The sequence below is a fragment of the Ipomoea nil genome, unplaced genomic scaffold (genome assembly GCF_001879475.1).
Source record: "Ipomoea nil cultivar Tokyo-kokei standard unplaced genomic scaffold, Asagao_1.1 scaffold1259, whole genome shotgun sequence".
NCBI classification, from domain to species: Eukaryota; Viridiplantae; Streptophyta; class Magnoliopsida; order Solanales; family Convolvulaceae; genus Ipomoea; species Ipomoea nil.
Window position 1 is genome coordinate 597,682 of NW_017617687.1, and position 12,319 is coordinate 610,000.

The following is a 12,319-nucleotide window of genomic DNA, read 5'->3' on the forward strand; positions in this document are numbered from 1 at the left end:
CAATTACGAAAACACTCAAAGCATTAAAAATTAAGACATTACAACTAACGGATTACATTGAAAGCAAATACATTTATTCATTAATTTTCTTCTCCACCATATCGATTCCATATCTCCTCAATCAAGTCTCCTCGTAGTTGATGATTTGTTGGCCTATTGTGAATCATTGCATGATTTCGAATATAATCCTCATTTCGAATGAAGTGGCTAGGACTATTTTCAGGTGTATGTAGATACATTACAATTCACACTTTCATTCATATAATTAGAATCAATAGCATATGAATCTCGTTCATCCTCTACAATCATATTGTGAATGATTATACATGCTCTCATAATTTGTCCAAGTGTTTCTTTGGAGCCCATGCGTGTCGGGTTACAAATGATAGCAAATCGTGCTTTGAGCACTCCAAATGCTCTTTTTATATATTTTCTTGCAGCTTCTTGTTTCTTTGCAAATAATTTATGTTTTGCACTTTGAGGTAAGGGGATTGACTTCACAAAGGTTGCCCAACTTGGATATATTCCATCTGCTAAGTAATAACCCAAATGGTAATGGTTACCATTAAAACGAAATTTACCTGAGGTGCTTTACCTTCCAAGACCTCGTGGAAGATTGGAGATTGGTCCAACACATTGATATCATTTAATGTACCTGCAAGACCAAAGAAAGCATGCCATATCTACAAATCTGCAAAAGCAACAGCTTCAAGTATAATGATTGGATAGCCGTGATCTCTGATGCGTAGTATATTTGCAAACAAATAATTCTCGGAGTACGAGTTATCGATCCACAGGGAAGTGGTTGTATCAACCACTAGTTACTAACTTATTCATTAGAGCTAATCCTAACAATTACTTAGATGATTGATTGGCATAAAATAAATAAAATAAAACAGAGGTTCAGGATTTTGAAAACAATTAGAGAGAAGTTGAGATTCATGGGATTCAAGTATTTAATCACCTAGTGCCAATTATCGTTTGCAATATTTAGTTTGGAATTAAGATTTGTGTGGGAATACAAAGTGGAATCGAATTACTCCCGTAATCTCTATTCCTAGTGAATTTCCACTCTCGTGGCTTAAACACCCAATAAGATCAAAGATCAGCATTCAATTATTCATAATTACTACCATCTCCCGATTGGCAACAATCTAGAATAAACTTCCCCTAATAAGTTCCCCTTTCCCAAGGACCAACCATTAGGTGCAATCGTGTGTGCCCTAATTTATGCCCCAACTCCCATTGGTGACACAAACATGGCTATGAAGCTAGTAACTATGGCCATTAATTACAAGCATCAAACAATATTATCACGATTGCAACACAAGTATTAAACCCAAATAATAATATATTAAAGAAACTGAGAGCTCAGGCACATAGGTTCATAAACACTTTTACCCAAGAATATCTAAAGAATTTAGCCAAGCATGACTAAATTATACATAGCAAATATAAATAAAGAATTACAAATCATCAAAAGAGTACAAGAATTAACTAGACGATTTTCCCAAATCTCCCTAGTCTTCTTCTTGCTTTCCAAGACAACTTGTGGCTCTTGATTTCTCTCCTTCTTGTCTCCAAGAATCTCTGAATTCTCTCGGTCTCCGTCTTTGTTCTTAGGGTTGAGGAAGGAGGGATTTTATAGTGGGTACAAAGTTGAGATGAAATAGGAATCTTGTACAAAATTGGACTCAAATTATAATTCCTTTATTTAAATAACTTTGGAAATAGTGCCCTAATGATTAGGAAATCATTGTTCAACCCGCCATGCAGCCCACCATTTGGATTGAATTTCGCCGCGTCATTGTAATTTAACGCTAGCAGCACTTCGCGACTTTCTCGACCGAAAAACTTACTGGAAATTTTCGACGCGTCGAGTGCTCTGGGCCCCGAACTTGTCCAAAATTGCTCCAAACTCATCCTTGAACTTCCCTTGCTCATAGAATTGACCTACAATGGTTCAAAAACACTAACAAACACCGTAAAACATTCAAAACAAGTGTGAACCATAATTAAATGATAATAGCAAGGAAAATATGTATTAAATAAGCAAAATTAAAGAACTTAAATACTGAGATGATTCAAAATAACTATAATAACAAGCAAAGATGTGATAACATCAATCTCCTCTAACATATTGTCCATGCCAGGCAATTGGACATTTTCTCCATTCCCAGTGCATGCAATCAATACTCCCTAGCATACCTGGGAAGCCCCTTTGTTCACCAATTTGCATTAGCCTTTGTACGTCTACAACATTTGGCCTTCTCAAGTACTCTTCCCCAAACACATCATCTATACTTTGAACAAATCTCTTCATACACTTTATTATAGTGGTCTCACCCATTCGTATATTCTCATCAATGGAATTTGCAGAACTCCCATACGCTAACATACGCATTGCTGTTGTACATTTCTGTAGTGGCGAAAAGCTTCGTCTACCGGTAAAATCTATAGTACTTTGGAAATATTGGTCATAATTTGTAACACCTTCAACTATGTGAAGAAATAAATTTCTTCGCATTCGAAACCTTTGCCGAAATAAATCGTTGATGTACGTGATAGGCATATTTTACACTCATATTTTAGGTACATCTTTATAATAATTTTGCATTAGTTATTTAATATTATCTTATAATTAGTTCTTTTTATAATATATAATATATATAATAAATAATATATAAGAATACATACTACGTACTGTACAAGTATATATCTATATATGCATTATAAATATATATATAATGAATCCTTAAATAAGTTAAAGTATTATTTTAAATCATTTGTTGGTCCAAATCATAGGTTCATAGCCTTAAAGATAAAGCAATGAAACATTCATGTTGACTTCTTCTTTTTCGTACAGGATTAGTGGCATAGCGATGAATGAGGATGCGTCATCCACTACGTTTGTAAGGTTTTAATTTGGGAGCCTACGACAGCTCACCAAATTTTGGCGCCGTTGCCGGGGACCGAATCCGGGTCTCCCACTTGACAAGAGGGGATACTCACCACTATACTACAACGACATTACAAGCCTTTTATATCTAAAAATAATGCCTTCACCCAGCTGAATAACTAGTGGAGCAAATTTTGAATTATTCTTGTAATCAGCGTGAGATTGTGAAGAATAAGTGTGGGGGAGATCACTTACTTTTTGAGAGTGAGGCGGGTGTTGCATCTTCGTTGTCAATTTGGTTTTGTCCTTTTATGGAAAAGAAAAAATGAAGGCAGTTTATCATAAAAAAAAAAGTATGGAAATTTGAAAGAATGAAATGGAAAAAAAAATGGAGAATATATGTTTGAAAAAGAAAAATATTGCTGAAAATTTATGAGAAAAATGAGAAAGAATCAGCAATTAGTTTTGAGTTGAACCTACTCATAAATAAATGAAGCAAGGGGAAGTTCTTGTAATAGTGAGGAAGAATTCTATATTTTTAAGAATGATAGTCATGTTGAAACCTCAATAGATTGTGTTTTTGAATGGAAATTGAGGGTGTAGGATTACTTCTATTTATTTGCTCCTCTAGTTTGAAGCTTTTTCTTAAGCTACTTTCCTAAATATTCCCTACCTTGACCTTAGTCCCATTACAACATGTGAAAAGTCCTTATGATTTCTGTCATGCATGACTCTTGTAGTGGTGATTGAGAAGATATGCAAGCCTATGGTAGAGCAATTTTATAGGAATGAACTTGAGTGAAATTAATACCCATCAAACACTTGAGTGATGAGTGATATTCCTGTGAGGGCTTACTTATTTAGTTCTCTCAATTTTCAGACATGGGTGCTAACTTATTAATTGCAGGGTGCTTCAGATTGTTGTTCATGATATGTTATGAGTTTCGGAAATTTTATTTCAATTTACTTCGCAAATAATATTTTTGCTTGGGGACAAGCAAATGTTTTAGTAAAATATTAGTCCCCAAGCAAAAATATTATTTGCGAAGTAAATTGAAATAAAATTTCCGAAACTCATAACATATCATGAACAACAATCTGAAGCACCCTGCAATTAATAAGTTAGCACCCATGTCTGAAAATTGAGAGAACTAAATAAGTAAGCCCTCACAGGAATATCACTCATCACTCAAGTGTTTGATGGGTATTAATTTCATTCAAGTTCATTCCTATAAAATTGCTCTACCATAGGCTTGCATATCTTCTCAATCACCACTACAAGAGTCATGCATGACAGAAATCATAAGGACTTTTCACATGTTGTAATGGGACTAAGGTCAAGGTAGGGAATATTTAGGAAAGTAGCTTAAGAAAAAGCTTCAAACTAGAGGAGCAAATAAATAGAAGTAATCCTACACCCTCAATTTCCATTCAAAAACACAATCTATTGAGGTTTCAACATGACTATCATTCTTAAAAATATAGAATTCTTCCTCACTATTACAAGAACTTCCCCTTGCTTCATTTATTTATGAGTAGGTTCAACTCAAAACTAATTGCTGATTCTTTCTCATTTTTCTCATAAATTTTCAGCAATATTTTTCTTTTTCAAACATATATTCTCCATTTTTTTTTCCATTTCATTCTTTCAAATTTCCATACTTTTTTTTTTATGATAAACTGCCTTCATTTTTTCTTTTCCATAAAAGGACAAAACCAAATTGACAACGAAGATGCAACACCCGCCTCACTCTCAAAAAGTAAGTGATCTCCCCCACACTTATTCTTCACAATCTCACGCTGATTACAAGAATAATTCAAAATTTGCTCCACTAGTTATTCAGCTGGGTGAAGGCATTATTTTTAGATATAAAAGGCTTGTAATGTGGTTCAAAATAAGAAAAGAATGACCATAAAGCTCAAAGTGGTTAACAAGGGGAAATAAATCATAGGACAAACCGGTTATTTGGCTAGTGAGGCTCAAGATCAAATAATGGCCTTAATCACACTTGAATCATGCATGGTTTAATTAGCTTTAAAAGAGATTCAAGGCAAGTTCTAGAGAAACAAAATTATGGAAGAAATCGCACAATAGAAAGAAAATATGACCGAAGTGTCAGTCAATGGCTCAAAACACTCATAGGTTTATTGCTTACTTAATATAGCCACTACATATCAAACAAGAAATGCTAACAAACTAATCACAATTTGCCAAACTATTTATTCAACCACATTATGAATTTCAGGAAAGGAAAATATAAATTTTTTTTTTCAAAATAATACTTATTTTGCATAAAATACTAGTAAAATATTTGTGAAAATTTTTGAAAATTTTGTTATAAGCAAACAAATAATAAAACTAAATTCCCTCCCCCACACTTATTATTAACATTGTCCCCAATGTTGAATAAAAACATGTAGAAAAAGGTTTATTGAATGAGAATAGGGAATAAAATAAAATAAAATAAAATAAAAATGGAACAAACACACCTTAGGTTGCCTCCCAAGCAGCGCCTTTGTTTATCGTCGTTGGCTCGACTCATGATATATCTTTAAATTTCCATCGTCTTTTTGAGTACCTTCGATGATTATGAGTATTCAAAGAAACAGCCCCTTCATGCAGATTAGGACTCAAAGATGATTTATTATTTGGTTCTTCTTTATTTTCAATAGAAGCAATTGCATTAAATTTAACAAGTTTCAAGGAATCAACAAAAATTGCAAAATTATCATCACTAGGAGATTTCATGGTATCATAAATATTAAAGTTCACAAATTTACCATTAGACTCCATTGTAAGCATGCCACTATGAATATCAATTTTCGTTTTTGCGGTTTTTAAAAATGGTCTTCCTAACAAAATATGAGAAATTTGATTATTATTTTCCATATCAAGGACATAAAAATCAGCAGGAAAAACCAAGTTATTAACTTTAACAAGCAAATCCTCAACCACACCCCTAGGATATGTAGTAGATCCATCAGCCAATTGAATTACTATACTAGATTTATTCAGGGGTCCAAGATTTAAAGAAGCATACACAGGATATGGCATAACATTAATAGAAGCTCCTAAATCTAACATAGCATTTTCAAGTTTAACACCACTTATCATGCACGGAATAGTAAACATACCTGGGTCTTTGCACTTTTCAAGAAGATTGTCTTGACTAGCCATAGAGACATTCTCGTGCACTTTCACTTCATCAACTCCTTTATTTTGTTTCTTTTTCAATGTGCATACCTCTTTTAGAAAATTTGCATAGCGAGGTACCTTTTTCATAGAATCTAAAAATGGTTTATTAGCCTCACATTCACGAAATGTCTCATATAAATCATTATTTGAGTTTCCTCTTATTGGTTCCAAAAGAGTTTGAGGAAAAGGGGGTACTGGTTCATAATCAGAAAAAGAAGAAAGGTTACCTTGGGACTTCTCTTTATTGGCAATGTTACCTGCACTTATTTCCTTGTCTAAATCAACATTCTTTTCCAGCGACATACTTCTCACAGTAATTGCACTTACATTCTCTTTAGGATTAACGATCGTTTGAGAGGGTAATTTGCCAGAGCTCTGTGCTTCCAATCGACTTACCGTAGTTGCTAGTTGGCCCACTTGCCTTTCTAAGTTTTGAATACTAATCTTTGTTTCTTGAATACTAGCTCTTGTCTCTTGTTGGAATAGTTGTGTTTCTTGTTGAAACTGCAAAGTGTTAGTAGCAAGAGTTTTAACAATATCTTCTAGATTCATACCTGAGCTAGAGCTTTGGGCTGGTTGTTGGCTGGAAGGAAATTGTTGTCTATACTGTTGAAAATTAGAACGATTCTGAACAAACTGGTTCCCTTGTGAGTTCCCATAGCTAAGGTTCGGGTGATCCTTCCATCCAGGATTATATTTATTAGAAAATGGATCATACTTACTTTGAGGTTGTCCAGGAAAACCTCCAGCCATGTTGACTTGTTCAACTTCTTGAAGAGTTGGGCAGGCATCAGTTTGGTGCCCAACTACCGAGCAAATTCCACATGCTTTTACAGTTTGCATATTGCCTACTGCTAATTGACGAACAAGAGTAGTTAAACCAGTAATTTGTTGTTCAAGAGCAGAAATATTTACCTCATTCACTTGCTTAGACGGTTGGACAAGTCTATTGCCAAACTGTTGAGAATTTGCAGCCATGTTTGCAATTAAATCTCTTGCAGCGTCTGGTGTTTTGTCAACTAAAGCACCACCGCTTGCAGCATCAATCATGCTTCTATCCATCGGAAAAAGTCCTTCATAAAAGTATTGAATGAGTAATTGATCACTGATTTGATGGTGTGGGCAGCTTGCACAAAGCTTCTTGAAATGCTCCCAATATTCATACAAAGACTCTCCATTGTTTTGCCTTATACCACAGATTTCCTTTCTAATATTGGCCGCCCTTAAAGCTGGGAAATATTTTTCAAGGAACATTGTCTTCAAGTTGTTCCATGTGGTGATGCTTCCGGAAGGTAAATAATATAGTCAATCCTTCGCTGAATCTTTCAAAGAAAATGGGAAGGCTCTCAACTTGATTTGTTCTTCAGTAACCCCTGTGGGTTTCATACTTGAACACACCACATGGAATTCCTTCAAGTGCTTGTGAGGGTCTTCACCTGCAAGTCCATGAAAAGAAGGCAAAAGATGAATTAATCCAGATTTCAGTTCGAATTGTACATTAGCATCCAGAGCAGGGAAAGTGATGCATAAAGGTTGGTGATCTAAATTTGGTGCTCCAAGCTCTTTTAAAGTCCGATTCTGAGTCATGGGTTCCTCTTCTAAATTAGAATTGGTAGAATCGGTAGCCAGATCACTAAACTCCAATTTGCTCAAAGCTTGTTTCCTCCACCTGCGTACAGTTCTTTCAATTTCTGGATTGTATGGCAGGACTTCTTTGTTAGCAGATCGAGTTATAGGCATAAACAAAAAGAAAATATATTGCAGCAATTATGTAAAAGTAACGAAAGAAAAGATTTTTTTTTTTAAATTTTTATGGGAAAAATTAACGAGAAAAACAAATAAACAAATAAATAATTAAATAAACACAAAATAAACAAGAAAATCTCCCCGGCAACGGCGCCAAAATTTGGTGAGCTGTCGTAGGCTCCCAAATTAAAACCTTACTCCTGCTACTACGTTTGTAAGGTTTTAATTTGGGAGCCTACGACAGCTCACCAGTACGTTGGACTATTAGAGAAATAGTCATTATATAAACGTTGATCTGCTTCTTCACGGTTTCTCTCAATGACCCATCTTGGCCTTCTTCTACGCCGAGACGATGCAGCCTCATTTTCTATAGCTTCTCGTCGTAGGTTTATTAGGTTCGATAGGGTATCATCCATGAACCACTCAAATCTGGGTCTTGGGATGAAGAAGATGAGTTAGAGAAGGGAGGATTTTCATAATTTTCAATTGAAAATTCAGAATAAAATGAATTAGATTCACCCATTGAGTTCTACTCATCATCCATAGTATATGAAAGAAAGAGTAATGAGTTTGGGAGGAGAAGAAAGAGTAATGAGATTTAGTAAAATGAGTGTGTAAGAAATTTGTGTATCATCCAACGTATAAATAATGGTTCATCATTTCTTGAAGTGGTAGAGAATATCATCTGAGTTGGAATATAATAATACGTTGAAGGAATTTTGTGTATGGAATCTAATAATTATTAGTTGAAGAAAATTTGTGAAGTTTGGGTATGGAATATAGTAATACGTTGAAGGAAATTTGTGTATGAAGTGTAATAATTAGGTGGAGGAAATTTGTGTATGGAATCTGATAATTAGGTGGAGGAAATTTGTGTATGGAATATCATTTGAGTTTGTAAGAAGTCTGGGTATGGAATATAATAATACGTTGAAGGAAATTTGTGTATGAAATATAATAATTAGTTTAAGAAAATTTGTGTATCATCCTACGTATAAATAATGGATCATCATTTTTTGGAGGAAATTTGGGTAGAGAATATCATCATTTCTGTACGAAATTTGTGTACAAATATCATAGTTTGTAAGAAGTTTGGGTATGGAATATAATAATACGTTAAAGGAAATTAGTGTATGGAATCTAATAATTAGGTGGAGGAAATTTGTGTATGGAATCTAATAATTATGTGGAGGAAATTAGTGTATGGAATCTAATAATAAGTTGAAGAAAAGTTGTGTATCATCCCACGTATAAGTACATGATCATTCTTGCATATTACTTCATCCATCATTTGCCTTCTTCCTTTACGAAATATTTCGAAACCTTCAAATGGATCCTCCACGCGATCCATTATTTAACTTCTCACTAATTTCATATAATGACCCTAATGAAGCCAATCAAAACCCACAACCTCCAATCACTCAATTCCCCTTTCTTCTTGGAATGAGCAATGTGAATTATCAGCAATTACCTTTCTTGTTTCAAGGTGTTCCCCCAACCTATCATCCATCATATTCTAGTTTTACTCCAATGTCTACTCCCACTGGGGTTTCTCATCCTACTCATACAACAAATATACCTTTGCGAGAATTTCCTAAGTACTCCACTCAAGAAATGCCAACACCTCAAGAAACACGACCACCAAACATATTGAAAACTCGATGGACAAATAAGGATGACATGATGTTATGCAGCGAATGGCTCAACATTAGTAAAGATGCTGCAGTTGGAAAGGATCAAAGTGGTAATAGCTTTTGGAATCGAGTTGTAGAATTTTATAATCTGTACCGGAGCCAACCTGAGCAAGCCAAAAGGAATAAAATGGGATTGCAGAATCGTTGGGGGAGGCTAAATCATTCAGTTTCAAAATTCGCCGGCTATTATGAATAGATTTTGCATTGAAGGGAAAGTGGCTTAAATGAGGTTGATAAAACAAAATAGGGCCATGCAATTATATCACGAGATTGAGAAGGAAAGTTTTATGTTTTTGCATGCTTGGGAAGTGCTAAGGAATGAAGAGAAATAGTGTAACCAAGCTAGAAGTGGCATTGATCTGACTTAACCAGAGATGAACGTCCAAAGCGAACAAAAAATACAGAGTCAGGTAAATACACATCTTCATCATCAAATTCACAACCAAGTGAGACACCATGTGTGTGATGGTCTAGCTCTCGTCCCATGGGAAGGGACGCTTCTAAGGCGAAAGGAAAGAGAATGCAATCAACAACACAGTCAACGGTATCAAAAAGTTTGGGCGAGCAAGTTGAAACGCAAGTCAATGTGGAAATGGAAAAAATAAACCTCATGAAACAATATATGAAGCGACAAGAAGAAAGGCTACAACAACAACAACAACAACAAACTGAGAAAAATAAACTTCTCATTCAGCTTATACAACTAGATACATCAAGTATGAATGGAACGCAAAAACAATTGTACGATAAGCAAATGAAGAAGTTTTTAGATGAGTAAGTATGATGGAATTAATTTGTATGCATTGTATTTCTAAATCAATGTAATGTTATGTACTCTTTTAATATATTATTTTATTAAAAATTATTACTTATTAAAAAAAAACTACGGCAAAACAACTACACAAATAAAACAAACAAAAAAAAAGTGGTTAAAAATAAACTAAATTAAACAAACAAATTAAAAATATAAAAGTTTTTCTAAAAAAAAGGTACAAAAAGTTGCGGCAACAAAAAAAAAAAAAAAAAAAAAAACACACACACACACACACACATGGCAAGAGTCCACATCAGCTTGCAAAAAGCTTCTTGGCTGGGATAAGTTCAGCCTAACGGAGTAAAATTTGGGATCTAATTGAAAGAATTATTATTTGGGTAAGTGTTTAATAAGTTTATACGATTTGCTATACTGGTTGAAGCTGACCTTTATACTTTCATATGCTTCGAATCAGTTCAACTTCCTAATCTTATCTTAATTGTTACGGATTCAGATACTACTTACCATTAATTTGTGCTTACTATAGAGTTTTGCTTAATATGTGTAACATATCATGTCAGATTCAGTGATTCACTGGGATTTTGGTGTATGTAATGTGATAGCAATATCTGCTGCGTTTTCGTATATTTATTGAATAAACATCTGTTGATTTAATTTTATTTTTTCTAATCTTCAAGTTGAGACAATTTCAAGGTCTTTTGGCATAATGTCATCGTTTTAACTACATTTGAAATTCAAAAATCTCCAAACTACATTTTGGTATAATCTGCGTTTTGGAACATGTATGGTCAGATCTGTAAGATTTGAAACAGAGAGCTGGACATTCACAGGTACAAAATACTTTTGGTACTCATATTTTGCTGAGTTAATTTATTTTCAATTCCAGAAATAGTTCATATCATATACCATTTTCAATTCATTTAGCTGCAATTGTTGGGTTGTAGCCTTGAATGATAAACTTGAGATACTTACTTAGATCTCATTGCCAAGTCTTTTAGCTGTGATTCCATTATACTGTGTCTGCCTTTAATCTCCTCTTTATAACCAATGATCAAAATTTGGTCATTGTAACTGCTCACTGTTTCACATTAGAAATGGATGCAGAGTCCAGATTCAAGTTCACATTAACACTATTCCAAGTTAATTCATAATCTTAGTTTACACTTCATTCAATATCCTTGTACAGTCTACACATTTATCCAAAATTCCACTCTCTTTAACTGGACATTGTTGTAATATGCAATTTATGCAGGCTGAGTAACAATACTTATGATAATGCATGCTCTAATGTTTCGGTCTCCACTCACAATAGGTATGTGACTTACTACTAAATTTTTAACTTATTGATGAGTTAAATATTTATGTGCTGATTATTTCATCTTAAATACAATAGATGGTTAAACAGCCTATCAATAAGTATGTGACTTACCACTCACAATATTTATGTGTTGAGTCAACAACCTTCATAGTACCAAGGGGTGCAACCGGGCTTTCAGCGTCATCTTCCAAAATCCCTAGGAATAAAAAAATATTAGTTAGTACCTTAGTATTACCATAGACCTTCTCCTGAGAAGAATAGTTCTCAACTACCCGACCAAAGAAATTTATTAATTAAGAAAAAAGTATCGAAATTGAGAATGTGAACTTGTGATTATTTGCTAGACACAAAAATCAAAATTTAAAATCTGAAGAAAAAAATGCAAAGAAAATACATTAAATAAAAGAACTTACCAATAAGCTCTTTCTCATTACATCGTGTATTACCATTCAAACTAGCGAATGGTCTCAAACGATACATATGCCATATAAATACTGAAATAATTTATTAGAACAGAAAATGACTAAGATTATTTATATAAATACTAAAATAATTTATTAGAAGAGAAAATGGCTAAGATTATTTCAGATGATTTCAACAATTTAAAACTTGTCAAACAAAACATGTGCCTAGGGAAATTTAAATTTTTGTACTGTTTCACAATCATAAAATAGCTAAACTTACCATAAAT

General features: G+C 33.8%; 1 protein-coding gene, 1 long non-coding RNA gene and 1 pseudogene across 2 annotated transcripts in view; 2 read left to right on the forward strand and 1 right to left on the reverse strand.

Moving 5' to 3' along the window:
- Positions 1 to 219: 219 nt before the first annotated feature.
- LOC109184310 lies at positions 220 to 8,257 on the reverse strand (annotated as a pseudogene).
- A 913-nt stretch (positions 8,258 to 9,170) lies between these two features.
- Positions 9,171 to 9,731, forward strand: LOC109184311. The gene has a single exon (XM_019334307.1). The coding sequence runs from the start codon at positions 9,171 to 9,173 to the stop codon at positions 9,729 to 9,731; it is 561 nt and encodes a 186-aa protein (XP_019189852.1).
- Positions 9,732 to 10,641: 910 nt separating this feature from the next.
- LOC109184344 overlaps positions 10,642 to 12,319 on the forward strand; it is a 1,945-nt gene continuing 267 nt past the window's right edge. The window contains exons 1-2 of the long non-coding RNA XR_002054746.1: positions 10,642 to 10,687; positions 11,563 to 11,622. This is a non-coding gene — a long non-coding RNA (uncharacterized LOC109184344). The remainder of the gene's footprint in view (positions 10,688 to 11,562; positions 11,623 to 12,319) is intronic.